General features: G+C 40.3%; 1 protein-coding gene across 1 annotated transcript; it reads right to left on the reverse strand.

The window, feature by feature from the left end:
- Positions 1-2,325: 2,325 nt before the first annotated feature.
- Positions 2,326-10,217, reverse strand: ELF5 (E74 like ETS transcription factor 5). The gene is given in 9 exon segments (XM_017741602.1): positions 2,326-2,383; positions 2,385-2,411; positions 2,987-3,182; positions 3,697-3,747; positions 5,095-5,153; positions 6,027-6,153; positions 6,156-6,230; positions 9,082-9,103; positions 10,152-10,217. Coding segments are annotated over 9 exon segments (681 nt in total).
- Positions 10,218-18,490: the final 8,273 nt, after the last annotated feature.

Below are 18,490 nucleotides of genomic sequence, written 5' to 3' on the forward strand. Positions count from 1 at the left end.
CAACTAAATGTGCAGTGACACTCTCTTAATCACCACAAGCGTAGCTCCAAACCTGAAAACCTCCAGTGACTGCCCCTCCACAAAATTTGTCCAGACAGAAAGCTGTTACTTTGCCTTCATCTTCCCCTTGCAGCCTATAAACTGCATGACCAACACTGGGGCTCTGTGTTTTCCTTCCCACCTAAATGTACTACCACATTATTTACTCTCGGCAGACCCCAGCTCCAAGATTGATAACGCCCAGGCACTGCTACCACACCGAACTTGTCAGGAGGGACAGATCTTGCTGGCATTTACACTCCTGCTGTCTCTGTTCCACAGCACCACTAGATGGGGCGATGCACTTGCCTATCAAATTAAATGTACCTTGGCACCAAATGAAACCAAACCTAGCTCCAAAATGGAAAATGTCCAGCAACTGCTCCCCACAAAAACGGGCTCCAGGACAGAGAGCTGTTGCTGGCTCAAGGTCCGCACAGAAAGTGATCTAAGGGATGAAAAGTGAACAAAAGTGTACACGGGGGTCCCTGGGCTGTGAAGAAGGGCACTCAGAGGGCCATGGGGTACACAGGATGGCACTTGGTTCCCAAATCCACACAGAAAGGGACACAAAAGGTAGGAGATGAACGCATTGTGGTGTCATTCCCTCCTGCCCCCCCATTCTTTCTACCTCTTGCTCCCCACATCCCCCTTACTTCTCTCCTCTGAGTTTTGTAACATTTGGTGGGTAGACATGAAGCCAGGACAGGATGCAGGTGTACAGTCAGTAAGAGCCATCCTGGCCATTGCCCACTAACCCTGTGTAATACGGTGCCAACCTAAAACATTATTGCAGCAGCAGTTAATTTAATAATTCCAGTTCTCAAACCAAATGCTTTCTGTAAAAAAACCCCAACTTATTGTAGGCATGGCCATAGTCTTCTGATTTTCAAGAACAAGACTTTTAGGGCTAAAGAACAAAGGAACTCAACAATGAACTGAGGTTATGTGGAATAACATGCTGCAAAGAAGTCCACTGGAAAGCAAGATCAGAGCCCTGAAAGCCACCTGTGGTTAGCCTAAAATTGTTGATGGATTACAGCTGTTGTTTTAATTTGTAGTGCGTAAAAACCAGTGTCCACAAAAACTACCGAACAGCTATGATGCTTTCAAAAAACACAATTGAATTTTCATATATCATCTTTCATTCTAACCAATTTACTTATTGTGAAGTTTAGGTAGGGAGCAGCTGAGAGCACTTACTGCACACTAATTGTTACTGGTATATGTAAAACTGTATGTCATAGACTGCTTTGAAGAATTAAAACTATGGTTGCATAGATGTGGGCAAAAGTTCTAGAGAAACTTTGCCACAAATAATAATTTGCATTTCAAAATTAATCTACTTCAGCAAATGCTTATACCTTTTCCAGAACTGCTTCTTCCAAATGCAAAGGTTACTTGAATTCACCTTCAAGAGGATTAGTAGAAGAAAATTGAAATTTACATGCATGAGAAGTTGTAGAAAGTGAACTTGAATTTCAGTGGAGTATCTTCCCTGAAAATTCTTTGTAATAAAAATTATACTCATTCTGCCATGTAACAGAATTGATATCATGTGAGCATTTGCAACTCAGCACAAGGAAGAGTGATAAAAATTTGCAGTGAATGCTTTTTTTGCTCAAAAACCTAAATATACCACGTATATATGGATTAATGAATTTGCATAGATGAGATTAATAGGCAAGGAAGGTAGCTGCTTAATAAATAATTCAGAATAGAGTCATTTTTATTTGTTAACTTGATTGACTGGACATATTAAATCCAGACAAATAGAGAGGATTGAATTGTTCATTTTGGATGACATGCTGAATTCTACCATATCTGAGAAATGCAATGGCTTAGGGTACAATGGATCAGAAAAGCTTTTCCTTATGAAATGAAAGAAAGTTTTCTGTGTTACTCCAAAGTACAAGAACCTAACTGGGAAATGTACCTAAATAATTTCTTTTAAAAGGCAATGAAATGGGGCAGAATTTAATGCTTTCCAGTGGAAATACTGGCTAAGACAGAGAGAGGCAGGTAGTTTTTAAATACCAACATTAATCCTAATCTCCTGAGGAGCAGTAAAGAGGTATGAGGAGATAATGCTCAGCTGAAATCACAAAGAAGACAACTCTGAAATTCAAGTGCTGTTTTTGTTGCTTTAGTCTGTGTCTTGAAGCAGACTGTAATGAGTTCAACCAGACTGGCAGAGGGGAGAATGGATACTCCCTCAAGTATCCATTCCAGCTGTGTAATTCAGGCTGCAGCATGTTCCATGCTGAAAAGAAAGCATGAGGCAGTTCACATCTTGTTCTCCTGCCATCCATGGGCATGCTTTCCAAACTCGTACACCAGCCACTTCCAAAATGCCAGTTTTATAATGGTAACTGCTGGGGAAACCCAGAAAAGAAACAATGGACAAAGTAGTAGTGGAAGTCACCTTAGGGAAGTTTTTTATATGGACTTTATGACAGCAGAACAGTACCTGAGTCACCGTGTTCTTTACAGGCAGAGAGCTCCTCTCTTCCTGTTAAATTGCTCTTGAGGATTTAAAACAACAGCTTAAAACTTTTCCATGTGCCCTGGAGGATGCCTTTCACTGTTTGAAAGATACAAGAATTACAGTGGTTATCACAGTTCAGAAGAAACCATCAGTGTTACTGGTACAGCAAAAAGAATAGTTTGGGGGGGACTGGTTTGCAAACATAGGGTAAAATTCTCAACTGAGATAAAATATGCTAATTTTGTTGTCATCAGTAGTTACAACTCTGTACTGCTTTACACTTAGCCTATGGATATTTTATAAGTGAAGGAGACCAGGTACTATCTCATGATCTATAGAAAAAACATGAAAATAACCACCTACCCAATCATTCTCCCCAACTCCCAAGTTTTCAGGATAGCTACGAAAAACAGAGCGGAAGTGTAATGAAATGAGGGATATTGCTGCCTGTTAACTCACCAGAGAGCTCTGCTCAATTTTTCGTATGTCCTTCTGTCATTTTTCTTCCTTTGTCCCCACATCTTTGCCAGAGCTTCTGATTTAACAACACAAAAAATGCCTTGCTGCCTGTCTTCCCATTTCAGAATGTCACTGTTTTCTTCAGGAGAAATGAGCAGATCCCTTACAAATTCCCACAAGTGAGAATTCTGTAAGTCTTAAACAGGAAGAAGACAGCTGTTAAGTTGATGTTTTCTTATGCATGCCAAAGTACTGGGGCTCTGAGAAAGCTGATCTAGTGAATGGCATCCCTGCCCATTGGAGGGGGGTGGAACAGGGCAATCTCTAAGGTCCCATCCAACCCTTACCAGTCTATGATTCTATGATTCTAAGTGAATAATTATCATGCAGCTCTATGCCTTGCAGCACAAGCAAACATGTTTTTTTCTCAATGTTCTGTTCAAAATGCTTCACGTGCAGACATGGGAAATTTGGCGCGTGGTGGGCATGGATCAAATGAAGCCCTCCCTTATGTGCAGCTCAATGATTTCTTGGCTTAGTGCTGTGCTTCTAGAAAGTCAAAACTGCCTCAGCACTAAAGAACATTAAAGAAGAAGAAAAGGGACTTTTTTTAATTTTTAGAAATCTTTTCATCTGCTACATACTGCTGATGTTTGAATACAGTATTTCCTGTTAAATGGAGCTTATTATGTACAAACAAGTTTACTTACAGTCCTTGTTTGATGGCTTTGTTACTTCTGCATCAGTAAAAAAGGAAATACCTAAAAGGGAAGAATATACCCAGTGTTTAGTTATTTTCTTCACAAGAATAACTTCTGGACTGAAATCTAAGTCCTGGTCTCCTGCATCACTGCTTGTGAATATACCTCAGAATAGATGTAGAAAATGCAGGCTGCAAAACCACAAAATAATTTTTCATCTTATTTGCTGCAAAAATTATTTATTCTTCCCAATGTGACTATGTCTGTGTTTTAGTTAGTTTTGGGGTTTTTTTTTAACTTTTGGGGTATTTTTCTTACCCTTTACATTCTGTCTGTATGTCTCCGTTCTTATGATTCATGTGTTTTGTTTCTTTGCCCTATGGTCCCTTGGCACTTCATTTTTGCTGTCATCTATATCACGGTTTCCCTCCTTGTCTTCACAGTTAGATTAGTTCTTTCTCATTCAGCTCCTTGTCCCTCGAAAACTACCCCTACAGTCCTCCCTCCCTCCTTCCTTTCCCTAAGTAAAATCATCCCTACTGCTGAAAATCATATCTTCACACAGCTGGAACTTGTCTACATTATTAGGACAGTATCACCTTTTCAAGGAGCAGTTACATTCACAAAACATTAATAAATGCCTGCATATACAGATCTGCATTCAAGGAACTTAACTCATGTGGTGAGTGTGGCATACAAAACTGGGAAAAGCTAGAATTAAGCCCGCTTATGCAGCCATGGCTTGGTCCATTGATTATGTTGGAGTAAGGTCTGGCATTGCTGGACCACTGTCTTTCCTCAAAGGTCTTATTTTATTCATGAGGTGGATATTCATGAGCTGTTGTAGTTTGTTTACTGCCAAGTGTCCAATCTTTCTACTGACTATAAAAAGTTAATTTTCTTAATGAGATTTTCTTCACAGCTTTGCATTCTTTAATTCCCTTAATAACATCCTTATCTCCTACATCTAATAATTGCCTTCAGAATGGCCTCTCTGACATGATACATGAGCACTGACTGGGTGGAAGAAAGTGATAATGGCCACAGCAGAGCACAGCCAACCTAAACACAGGGTTGTTTTGTTCTTGTGATGGTCTCTAGTCTTGCTCACCTCTGCCAGTCTTACCTCTCCTATTGACAACAGTGTCAGTCACTGCACAACCCTGCTGCATTTTGATAAAGCTTGTCCACATATTTTCTTACTGCTTTCCCTCTGGTCTTCCCAGTCTGTCAATGATCCTGTTTCAGCTTCAGCCTGCCCCTCCCTGTTCACTGTGTACCCAGGTCACCCTCTCCTGCTCATTCTGCCTTGCCAACCTCCACTCCCCACTGGGCAGTTCAAAGGTGGGTAGTGGACCAGTGAGGGATGGATAAATTCCAGTACATTGTGACTAAGCAGATGCTCACCACTGGCAGTGTCAGCTCCCATGAGATCCTCCAGGACTTGCTTGCCTAAGCCTTTAATCCTTTTCCAGGAGTCATAAAACTCCCGTTTGGTCAAATACTCCCCTAAGCCAGAGGAGGCTTGAGCTGTTGAGGGCTTTGAGCAGCTAAAATGCTCTTCAGATTCTCATTCCTAGGGCATAGGGAAATGACCTTCTAAAATTCCCTGCTTAATGGAAACTCTTTTGTTCGTATCACCACAATAGAGCTGGGTAGAATTGCCAAAGCTTGGCATGCACACTAATTGATTTTTGGCAGGAGTGAATAGCAAGAAACGGTATCTGCAGCAGCAATTGCACTTCTATTTCACTTACACTGAACGATCAATAGCTTAGTTTTTGAATCTTAGCTCATTTATGCAGTAATAAATCTTCCAAGACAAGGTTGAAAAGAGTAAATTAATAGTGTTTTCATTCAAGTGCATCATTAAGCATACTAGTAATGAGGTGGATTATCAGTGCAGTATGCACAGTAACACCATCAAACAAAATTTCTTCTTTACTCTTTAAGAAGCAGACCAATCTTCACTACTTTGAGTTACAGGAATAACAACATGTTGTGTCTTTCTGTATCCTGTCAGAATTAAAACCTCCCTTGGAGCATTCAGGTTGACCACTTTGAGTAGAAAAACCAAAGGAGAGAGCAGAGCTTGTGTCATTCTGGAGATTTGACTGGTTCACAAAGATGAGCCTGGACTGCGTGTGATTGTGAAGCCAAAGCTTGCAGTGAGATTGTTGTCTGCCTGCCCTATATCTGAGTACTCCTCATGTAGTATCTAAGTGGCCTCTGTATTTTACCTTTTATCAGTGCTTGGGAATGTGGATCCCACACTTTCTGTTAAACTCACACAGAAATGCAATGCTTTATGTTTTGACTTTGATTTCTGGAGCACTAACCATGCATCCATCCTGCTATTCTGTAAGATGAAATACAAGTATTCTCCACAGAGGCCTGCAGCATCCACAGACTATTCCTGGGTCATGTGGCATAACTACCAGCCATTGATATGAAAGTGGGAAAAGAAATGCACTTGGCATCTAGTTTGTACTGGTCACAGCAGAACTGCAACCACTCACAGATGTTGTGCTCACTCCAATATTCTGGGTGGGTGGATGGATGTTCAGAAAGAATTAGAATCTGTAACATATTTGACAAGAAAGAAAAACTGTAATGAAAAATTGACATAAACATATTTCAACCAAAACTAATCCCTTTGCTTTCTCCTGACTGCAGTCTTACTTCCTTATTCCTCCAGAGCACATCAAGCCCTGTGTTTTGCATTTTTCTTTCTGTTATATAGCCTTTAGTACTTCATTTTGTGTGAGATATTTCAAGAGAAAGTGCTTTCACCTGGACATAAAAAGAAAAACTTCCTCTTAAAACTGCAATAAAATTTTTTTAAAAGGTCAAAGTACAGAATTTGTGAAAATTTAGAACTCTGTAATAAAAAACAGTCATGTATTCCTAGACGGAAATAACTTGACTCTTACATGGGAAGGTACTCAGTCAAAGCCACCTAGCTACACTTTATGGCAGATAGATAACTTAAAATAATTTATTACATTTTTTTCATATAATTCCAGCAAGTTCTTTCACTCATTTCATCTAAAATAATGTTAATGTCATCATAGGGAATATTTTTTTTTGTTAGATTAGAACATGAAAAATCTATTACTCTCAACACACATCACTGGACAAAGAGCTTCCAAGTAACCCTGCCAGAAAATTATAGCCTAAAAGTACTTAGCCAATTAAATTCCAAATTTTTTAACAGGCTTCTCTCCTCAGAAATGCAGTTACTGGGAAAATGTGTGGAAATATGTATATATTTGCAATAAACTTTTTTTTTTTTTTGCCTAGAAAAACTTATTTTAACTGTTACTGGTACAAAATCTAGGCCTGGTATGGTATATATACTGCAGCTAACAAGCATGATTTGTGACTCAAGCACTTTTTTTTTCCTAGAATCAAAGCACAGGCTTTTGTTATTGTATTTTTAACTTTTTAAGGATGACTAGTAATTTCTCTCAGTTTTGATTCTTAAGCAGTTACAGGAATACAAGTGAGGAATTATTGCTTTAGGAGTTTAAAGGATTCTAAATTAATTTAAAATATATTATCTGTAATATTTATTATATCACTTGAGTGGGGCAGTTACAGAACAGTAAATAGCAAAAGAAAGGCCATCAAGGATGTGAATGAAAGAAATATAAAAATGTTCAGTTCATTTTCACATCTCACAGCATCTTATACTTGACCTGTATTTCACAGTTTCTTAGTCCAGTCATCCATTATTCACAATGTAAGTTTCAAATGAATCCAGAACATTTGATTTTAGGCATTGCTTATATAAAATTGTAATTCAAAATGGGTTATGATAGCACTGCAAGTCAAGTGAAGAGTGTCTAGACAGCAAGTTCAGAGTGCAAAATGATGCAAATAGGCTGGAGGAGTTTCCAGAGTAAAACTAATTTAAAGGGCTTGAAATTGTGACAGAATAACTGTAATATGGATCTTGCATCCTACATGGCTTCTGTAAAGTAATTAATACTTCTAATTACTTTAATTACAACTCCTAAATGTTTACAGAGGAATTTGTGGTTGCTTTCATGAATCATTCCCATGCTATAAATATCTTCATATGTATGCACATACAGAATTAATGTAATACTGCCTGCTGCGTTTTAAACCCTTGGATGCTGCTATGACATTGCAGCAAAGCCAAGAGGTGGGCAGAAGCTCTGGGTCTGACTTTTGAGACCCATACCTTGAGGATATTTGAATCTCAGATTTCATTCACCTCCTCATTTAAAAGGAAAATCAGATGAGCTTAACACTGGATGAGCTTTATAAGCCCTGCAGACTGAACACACCTGGCTGTGTCAGGGTCTGAAGGCTTCTGTGGGGGAGAATGGGAGTGCTGGGAGCACCAGGCTCACAGGCCTTCTGCCAGGGGAAAAAAAAAGCTTAAAAATTAGCTCTACAGGAACCCCAACTTCAGAGGCTGCTCAGGAAAAGCAGAAGGCTGAATTGATCCCTTTCTGAATCAGGCATATTTATTTATTTTCTTCTTTTTTTAATCCTCTGCCAACAGCCTCCAGCCTCCCTCAGGAAAAATAGAATATCATAACATCCTCAACTAGACAGATTTAGAGGAGATGAGCATCCCTGTGGAGCTGGGCATGAATCCAGACTTGTGTTTCAGGGGCTGCTCTGTGAGCTGGCACAGCCCAGTCCAGACCCTTTCCCTGTATCTGTGTTTCCATATGCAGCCAAATGAAAAGTTCATGGCATCGCTTTTCTATCTACAAGAGTGTTGGATTGCTCCTTGTTCTTCTATCTAAAGGTAATATGAAAGAAAACCAGAAGTATTTGTTTTGCCAATCCACAGGTACAGTGAATAACCTTGAAATACTTTGTCCATTGGGCTTGAAACTTTGATCTGATTTTGATAAATATATCCTCTGGCAATATTTGTACTGTCATATAAATGACAGGACATGTTTCCTTCATGGAACAGCACTCATCTGGTCCCATTTCTGTCTTTGCTTTGGTTTTGGAAAGACTCAGATCATGATTTTAAAATATTTCAAAGCCCCTTGTAGTACTGCTGTGTTTGATGAGCATTTTAAAGGTGCTGTCACCGAGACCTCACCTTCACACATGCTCATATCTTTTATATCTCATATCAATATGAGTAAAGAATTCAGGGAGCTTTGCTGTCTTGTAAATGCTGAACATGATCAAGGTATTATGCCACTGAGGAGGGAAAGATCAGCCAAAGCCAAAGGGTCTGTGAAAGATCTCAGGGGTTTTTTAAGGGAAAAAGAAAGGGGTGGGTAAAATTTCATACCACCTTACAAGAGCATAAGGGCCAGTACACCCCCCTGTGACAGGAACCTTCCAGAACTGTGCCTAAAAGTACAGCTTGATGTGTGTGGGGGAAGGTACCTGGCAGGATGATGGTGAATAGCTGAGGGTGGAGAAGAAAGCATAAAATTCAGATCTTCCCTGTTCCAGCCTTTTAAGGTGATTTTCCTCTTTTCAGGAAGTGATGGAAAACAAAGAGAAGGAATGAAAAGCTACACAATATTTTAATTGTCACAAATGTTAACATCCTCCATTTTGTATTAGAAAAAAATACCCTCAAATATAAATGCTGATCTATTCTGTTTGCCAGAAAATAAAAGCATTAAAATTACCAACATGGGAATGGAAAGGCAAATTTACCCTGTATTTCATCCCATGGGAACATGGGGGTGGCTGCAGTGTCCCAGATGACAGTCCTTCTATGGCTAGGGTCCTGTCTCTGATGAAGTGTGCCAGGACTATTCTACATTTTTGCAGAAAATATTTTAGAAACTGGCTCTGGGCTCATACATTAAAATACCAGTGTGCTTTCTAGAAGAGAAGCTGAGCCCAGCAATAGCCTGTAAATCGGTGGTCTTCATCTGTTTCTAGGCAGTTTTGCCACCACAGTTTAATCTCTTTTAATTGAGCTTCTATTTCGTTTCTACCAAGTACAAAACAGGTTTTCAAAAGGCATCAGGATCACAGTCCTTAAGCCTATTACTGTCACCAGAGGAAAGTGTAGGTAGAATGTTATTATGCTGACCTACATTCTTCTCTGGCTTCACAGCAAAGTTCTTTTCTGTTCAAGGGCTGCCCGTGCAATGCTGGTGGTACTGCTGTAGTGGCTTTATCTGTGTGTGCTCAACATGTCATATGTACTTCTAGGATACCATGCAGGAAATGACAAGGGAATTCCCAGGTTGGTTTAAATTTGATTCAGGAGGGAAATTACAGTAACCAAGAAGGACTCCTAGAAAGCCTAAAAGCATCAGGAATTGAGCAATAGAAAACATGTGGAGGAAGAAGCATAGCTCCTACCTTGGTCAGAAAAGGTTCATTATTTCCTCAGCTTTCGTAGAGGCTTCTGACCTGATTGTTGTGTAAAGCTGCGTCTTTTACGAGCTGAGGGAGCTTACACTCAGCTACACGTGGAGTTCAATTTAGCATACTTTCTGGGGTGTAGTTGTTGCACTGCTGTTCATCTGGATGAAGTCAGAGCTGTGCAGCTGTTGCATCACAGACCTCACAGTGAAAACAAGTAACAGTCTGCAGTAAAGTTAGAAATTGCCGAAATGCCTCAGATGGGCTGCTTTGCCTTTGGCAGTCGCTGATCTGCTGATACCACGAGTTCCCTAGGGATTCCTTCAATTTCTGTGTTGGGTTTTTTGTATGTTTGTTTAAGAAAGTGGAAGAAGATTAAATAACAAGCAAATCTTTAATAGAAATCAAAGCAATTCATGTAAGTATCCAAAATTAATTTTGAATAAATCCTATCAGGTATTTAGAATGCATGTTTTAGGACAAAATATTTTCTGTGATTTCTGTAATTTCAAATTAAATTTAGAATTGTATTCTAAGATGGAATGAAAACTAATATTAAAATAATATGATTCAAAAAACCTCAATTCCTGCAGGGCTTTAAATACAACCATTTAGTTGAAGCAAGAAGATTTATATTCTACCTCATATGTCAAACTTAGTGATACAGAAACAAAACACTACATGATCAGTAGCTGGATTAGCACCACCAGAAGCCATGAGGAAATTACTGTTATTACTCAAACTGTGTCTCAGCAAGCAAGGTCTTTTCCATAAGATCAGCAGTGTTGTCATGTAAAAGAACAAAGGTAGCTTTGGAAGAGAAAAATGTTGCATGCACCCATAATTTTTTCCCAGTTCTGGCCAAAATTTTGGTTCATTAGCATGAGTTGGTTGTACTACCTCCCTTTTCAGAGCCTCTTGAATGATTCAGCCTGAGCGCAGAGAAGAGTTTCAGGACTATTTGGGAATTTGAACCAACTGTTTAGAAGAGAGAATATTTCTAACAAGCAGTGCTTACTTAAGCTTCTGAACAGGGATCTCATCTGACACCAGAACATTTGGAATGAATTCCTTCAAACAGAGTTGGGATTCCCCACAGGAAATGCAAGGCCTGGTGAAGTATAGGGTTTCCAATGCACAGAGTATTGCTCTCTTAACATTGGAAATTCTGCAGTGGGCAACTCTTGCATTATTACAGATGTATTTCCTCTGGCACCTTTCAGAATCCTTGTTCTTGCCGGATTAGTGTGTATTGACCTGGTCACTGCTTTCATTACCAAGTTGCAGAGCTTTTTAGGAACTAAATCCCACACTTGTACTCACACAGCTGGAGTGGTGTATTGTGTGGTGCTGCCAACTCAGTGGGCAGAAATAAACAGCTGAAAGCCAATTGCTGTCTTGGAGAGAATAGAATATCTCCACAGGTCATTGGAGAGACACAATTTAACAATGATTGCAAAGACAACCTGCTCAAAGTATCTCATTCACTCTCTATACCTGCCTCCCAGTATGTAAGATTTCCCACAAATAAATGTCTGGAATGAAACCCAGAATCCATGAACCACAGAAAATAGATATTCTCAAGGTGAAATAATATCTGGGAAGATGGGTGAACAAGGAAAGGGTGTAAAAAAAAAGTCACTGGATTGAAACTTAGAACTAGGCATGGACTTGATTTTGTAGTTATTGTGAGGATAACTTATTTCTCCAAGCTGGGAAACTGTGAAGTGGAATGGCAACCTCAGTCCCTACAGAGGACTGGATTTGAACTCACAGGTGTGGGGTAAAGCTGCCAGCTGCAAATCCTCTCAGCAGGTTTGACCACATGCCTTACAGGCAGCAAAAGCTATTTGGGATAGAAAACCCCTGTTTTATCCATATGCAAATATATGAATAATTGCCATTAATTTCTCGAACATCCCATATAGAGCTCTGGATGTTCCAGAAATTAATGGTAATTATTAGAATTATTAGCAAAGATAATATATTTTCATGCATTTTATGCAAGCAGGATATTGGTTTGGGTCACATTGAATAGTACCTTACCATTAACTGGTGCTGTTTATGTATGCACATATCTGCTTAAATACACTTATGAGACACAGAAAGTGGAAGAGTCAGGCAGGTTTTTTTCAAACCACAGGAGAGCTTTACAGCTCTCAGTCTTACTCATCTGGTGCTGTGTTCACAGAATCTATAAATTAGCTTTTGCATTACAAACAATCTCTTTTGATTTAGTGATACAGGCTGAGATTGCCAATTTACTAAAAGGTGTTGAGGCTCATGCTTGTCTCCACCATTAGTTCGTTGAAGCAAAGTCAGTTGTTTATTGTTGAGAAAACTGGTGATGCAGAAATGAGAATGGCAGGCAGTACATCAGTTGAGTGCCTGATTAAATCATCACAGCAAAACCATTTTGGCAGCCTACAGCTTCTTTATAAACAATGACTTCAGTAAAGAAATGGAGCTTGCTTTTAGGTAGGTGATTACTCCTGATGCAGCACTTAAGTCCAGAAGTAGGTCTTGGGAGCAAGGGGGAGCAGAAGGCTTCAACAGCAGCACAGCCCAGCACTTCAGGAATAAAGCCACCTACAGGACTGTGATATGTGGAACACCCTAGAGACAGGCTGGTTTGGTTTTTCAAGTTCTTATACACACCCCTTTTGATGACAGTGATAATATATAGCATAGCAGAGCGCAGAGACGGGGAGAAACATTCTCAAGTACAGAAAGTTTATCCTGTGTTGGTTTTTTCCTCTTTGTCTAACAGTGTTGACTTACGCAAACGTGACTTATGGACAACCTAAGCAAACCTGCAGTTTAAGCACTTAACTAAGGAGAGTCTCACTCCTTCTTTTGTGACCTTAGTATGTAAGAAGGGCTGTCAAATTTTGTTCAGAGCTCTCAAAGCCCAGGAAGTGGTGTTCTCACTGTTTGCATCTGGCAAAGACCAGGATGCAGAAAAGTAACTGGATTAAAGCCATGCAGCAAACCACTGTGGGTATTAGAAAAAGAACAGCACTCACCTGAGGCCAGGTGCCATCTCTGTCTGCCTGAGCACCATGCCTCTTAGACCCACAGAAACCTGCTGGGTTCCGGTCCAGATACAGCTGCTTACAGGTCTGATATGATCATTAAGAGATTTGGATAGGATCCATGGATAGGATGCTTGGCATGATAGAAGCAACAGACGAGAGACACCTACACAGAGGTAGTGAGAATGAATTGGTGAATGAAAAGCATACATCTAACATAACACTCTCAAAAAATTTAAATTAGGAATAGTTTTGATCAGAGTAGATTGAAATATTTTTGTGTCCCAGAGCTCCATCTTAATTAGCAGTCTTTTGAGGATGCCTGCATAAACAGCAAGAGCAAAACGTTTAGGCACATATCACTTCAAGTGGAGGGATTTCTTTGCTCCATTATGTGCTGACGGTGACTCATGAGCTTCACCATGCTAGTGTCACGTGCATCTCACGCTAGTGGTGTGACATGGCTGTAGGCAGAAGCAGCTCTGATGCAAGGTGATGTTGCATGGCGTGAATGCAAGGAGAGGTGACTCAGAGGGAGTGCCACATTTTACCTCCCCAGCACAATAGGGGGCATGCCAAGAAATGCTGCTAATGGAGCTGGTCAAGGGCCACCCGGGTGCAGTGTCCCAGCCAGCATTTCAGAACAGCACCTCTTGTTACACAAGGTGATTGCTGACAAATGTGATTAAAGCCTACAGGCTACCTTTTGGCAAAGCCTTAGCCCTGAAGGACCCTCCTTCCTTCTCCCACTGCTCTCTCCTTGCTCTCCTTCAACTGACTAATCTCTCTACTCCATGCTTCTTTTTTAATTTCCTTCTCTGCTTACCTTTCTTCTATCTTTCTCTCTTCACATTTCTTTTGAAATGGTAGAATGGTGGAATTTGCTTCCACCAGTGGGGAAAATGCATATATACTGGTGCAGTTCCATTGCAGGAAGATCTTTCCAGAAACTCAGTTCGCAGTGTATGAGACCAAACATGTAAGGTTGTGCAACAGCTTATCACCTTGTCCAAAGGAATAGTCTGTTTCCTGCAATTTGGCTTTTGCATTGATAAAGCAGTGTATAAACTGTGGGATAATCCAGACAGGAAATTGTTCATAACCTTGTAAACATCAATAACTGTATAAATAAGGAGTTACTACACTGTACAGAAGGGATCTCAAAGGCTATATGAAAAATGTACAGATATAGGTGTAACCCTAAGAAATGAGCCATAAAAAAGGGACTTCCTCTCCTTCCCACTCCATGAAGATATTTAAACAATATTCTCATTTCTCAAGGATGTGGGAAAAGACCTCTCTTTTGATACAGTCTTACAGACATGCTTCCGCACTTGTGAATTCTCAAGTCCATGCTGTGTATTTGGTTTTGCACAGAAGTACCTGAGCCTTGGTGCTCAGGACATGAACAATGGTCTGCTGGTTTAAATAAAACTGACTAAACTCTTGAGATTAGCAGGAAGAAGTTATCAATGGATTAGTCCATGGCAGCATCTTTCATGGTATTTAATAAAATTGTCAATCACAGAGCTTTTCAGACCGATTGGAGAAGTACTGCTGGGGTGTGCAAATGGACACTGAAGAATTCCACAGTGAGATGTCTCTGATTCAGATACATCTCTGATTTTGACTGGCAAAAGTGGACTTTGTTCACAGTCTATTAAACTGGCTTCATCTGATATTTCTTAGTTTATAACCTGTTATTATTTTTTATTGCTCACCATCATAAGAGTGACCCGAGACTTTGACTTACATGATGTGGAAAGTGTGGGGATGATAATACCATAAATACTAATCTAGTTTCTTTTCTTTCAGCTACAGAAGCAGAGAAACTTGATTAACCCTGTTGCCTCCATCCAGAACTCACCAACACCAAACAATTCATGGTCAATCATAGCAGAGGATGTCATGAACACACTGCATCACATCTTCACCCCTACACATGCAAACCCTCTTAATAGGAATCATGCCACACTCAGCATTTATCCAGGCTTTTTCTATGTATCAGCTACTCCTACAAGTTTTCTATCCCCTGAAAAGGTACAGGATTGTCTGCACCAGACAGGGTGGGGCTGGAGAATGATGGAACCACTGACATTCTCCTTGGCTGTATGTGGAATGATCACTGTGTCTTAAAGATTCGCTCTCAAAGAAATGCTGCACATTTTCTGCTCTAAGAAATTTTTGTGAGATGACAGTGTTGAATGTTTTTAGTGTTAGAACTAAAACTGGTGACAGAAAGAAACACTGAGAAAAAACAAAGCCTGACTACAGCCTTGGTGGTGAAGAATAGGCAGCACTTGAGCTTTTTGAGTTTGTCTGGCAAAAGCTGCTTACATTTGTAGCTGTAGATGGATCGGGAAGGAAACTTTGGTTCTCCAGCCAGCCCATCAGCATGGGTTTGACTTTTCTACAGAAAAGAATGCTTTGCTGAGAAAGAATTTGTGCACTTTTTAACTCAAGAAATTGGATTTACTACATTGTGGGAGAACTTGTTTTCTCTCTTGCCTTTTCCTTGACAAAAAAGGAGGCAGGGCCATAGACTTCCCACAGACACTGGCCTCTTAATCCAAAATCCAGTTCACTGGGATGTGAAATGGTTCTACTTTTAGATCCCACTCTTCTTCTAACTACACTCCCAGTTTTAGATGCTGTGAGTGGGCAGCTGCTCCAACAAACAAAAGTATGTAGATAAGTCCCTGCTAAGGAGTATCAGGTGGAGTGACAGCCATTTTTCTCATGTCACCAGAAATGAGGGTCAAAATGCTTTGCACAACTGTATGTTATTTTTTTAAGGGGAAGAAAAATCAAGGGTGTGTCTTTGACCTTTGAAATATGATGGGAATTCCCCTACAGACTAAGGTCAGAGGAGTTAGGAAACAATAGGGTTGATCAATCTGAGACAGCTCAAGGGTTAGAAAACAGTAGGAGAGATCAACTTAGTGCTGTAAAAATTATCACCATTTAAAAATACCTTTCAACTCTTAATTTACAAGCCCCATAAAAAGGCAAAATAAAAGTGCCTAGTTCTCTCAGAAGTCTAGATGGCCAATATTCATGAAGAAGTCTATCTGCACAGGAGATCATAGAATTATTTAGGCTGGAAAAGCCCTCTAAAATCAAGTCCAACTGTTAAGCCAGCACTGCCAAGTCCAGCATTAAACAATGTCCCTAAACACCGCATCTACAGCTCTTATAAATACCTCCAGGGATGGTGATACAACCACATACCTGGGCAGCCTATTCCAATTCTTGACAGCCAGTGAAGAAAATCTCATTGAAGAAATTTTTCCTAATATCCTATATAAACTTCCCTTGGTACAACTTCAGGTCATTTCCTCTCATCCTGTCACTTGTTTCTTGGGAGAAGAGACTGACACCCACCTCAGTACAACCTCTACATGAAAGTAAGGATCTCAGGTAAAAGCAAGTAAAGCAAGGATCCAAAGGTAAAGAATCTCATGTTTGTTCTGACCTGGGGACCATCATCTGTATGCATTTGGTGCTACTCATCACATGATCCTCCCTGAAAATGTTTTCACTTCTCTGTTTAAAAAGTGTGGGACAATATGAATGGCTGATTTAGAGACGTGTACACACAACAGGTTTCTTGGTTTAATAAATCTATCTGTGTCTTAGAACAATATATTTAATCATTCTTAAGTTGAGGCCAAACTTTTTGTTCTTACTCACCAGAGTCTAGAAGGGTATAATGCATTAAATGGGACTTTAGGTAAGTCTGAACAAAGCTATACCCTTCTTTATGCCTTGCAGATTCTGTAGCTTTGTAAGCTTGAGTACCCCTTGTTGTAAAGTCCATGCTCCCATCCCTGGAAGTGTTCAAGGCTAGGCTGGATAGGACCCTGAGCAACCTGGTCTGAGGAGCAGTTTGCCCTGTGGCAAGTTTGGGTGAAGCCCTCTGTGCTAGGCAAGTTTTGGAGACATTGTTGGGTTTGCATGCCTTGAGCATGGTCCTTGAGAAAGGATGATTCTGGGTCCTAGTGAGGCTAGGCAGCATGCTTGGACATATTTTGGTGGCTTGAAAAGAAAACCAGCAGAAATTGGGGTGTGCTGTCCCCAGGCGTATCCTTACTGATCCCAGTTCTATTGCCTCCTCCTCTTCAAATCTGGATTACCTGCTAACTCCTGAGCAAGGATCCCATTTTTCTGTCTGTTGCCAGAAAGCTCAGTGTCATGTAAACTGACCTATGATCAAAAATTCTGCTGGTAACAGCAGGCTCAGAGCCAGCTGAGGCTGCAGGCATCTGTGTGATTTTCCTGTTTCTACCCCCATCACTCTCTGCAACTGGCAGGATAGAGGAGAACACCATTTGCACTCCACATCCTTCAACCAGGCTGTGAGGTCTCTCTCGGTTGACCTCGGACTTCTTGTTGGGACTTCATCAGTGCCCACCTGAAAAGACAGTAGTGGATAATACCCAGAGAGCTGTAACAGGCTGGAGAGTTTCTTGGTACTGCCTTGTACCAAGGCCCAGTGACAAAACATGCAAAGCTAAAATGAGCTACCATGAATGTGATCAGCCTCATGCAGAGTTCATGCGCATCCTCCCTGAACAATCACCCCCCTCACACACACCCACACACCCCAAATCGTGAGAAGCTGATGGAAAATCTGTAACAAAACTCCCAGATGCACCATCACTGACAGCTTCAGGTTTAAACAATATAACTCTCAAGAGAGAAATTTAAGATTAAAATATAAACATGAGTGAGAAATGGTGCCAAGCTTAGAGGGATTAAGGGATTCAATGAAAGATGAAACTTCATAAAGTGTTTGAACCTGTTTCAAAATCCTTGAAACTCAAAGGCACAGAAAAGTAACCTCTTAGTTGCTACACAAACCTGTGTATGCCTTTGCAACTGCCTGCAAAGGCAGCTCCTATGTTTTAGTGACCAGAAAATGAAACATCTTTCAACCACAGACCTGTGAACTGTTCCAGTTAAATAAACTCTTCCCTCTCTATCCATGCATGAGAAACACAAGGTCTCTCTTACCACAAAAAGCATAAAATCTTTCTTAGGCTTTTCTCTTGATACTAATCTAATCTCATGAAGTGTTCGTGACTTGAGGCACAAGAAACAGACTGGAAATATTCATCAGAGTCTTAGTTGGAAAACTTGATTATGAGAATTATTAAATCCTGCAAGACTCCATGATCACCAAGGGACTTGTGAATGAATGGGACTAACCAAGTAACCAGTCAGATTTCTCAACATTTTTTGTCACCTTCCTTGGTACAACATAGAAGGGCAAAATGTTCACTGATCCTGATTGAAACTCAGCTGGAGGATACAGCAGGAAAAGAGCAATGGATCTGCCCAAATTAAGCTGTCTAGACGGCGGGTTGTATAAGTAGGCCTCTTTCCACTGGAAGACTTTTTTCTTCCTAAACCAGTACACCATTAACACT

The sequence above is a fragment of the Corvus brachyrhynchos genome, unplaced genomic scaffold (genome assembly GCF_000691975.1).
Source record: "Corvus brachyrhynchos isolate BGI_N302 unplaced genomic scaffold, ASM69197v1 scaffold115, whole genome shotgun sequence".
Lineage (NCBI taxonomy): Eukaryota > Metazoa > Chordata > Aves > Passeriformes > Corvidae > Corvus > Corvus brachyrhynchos.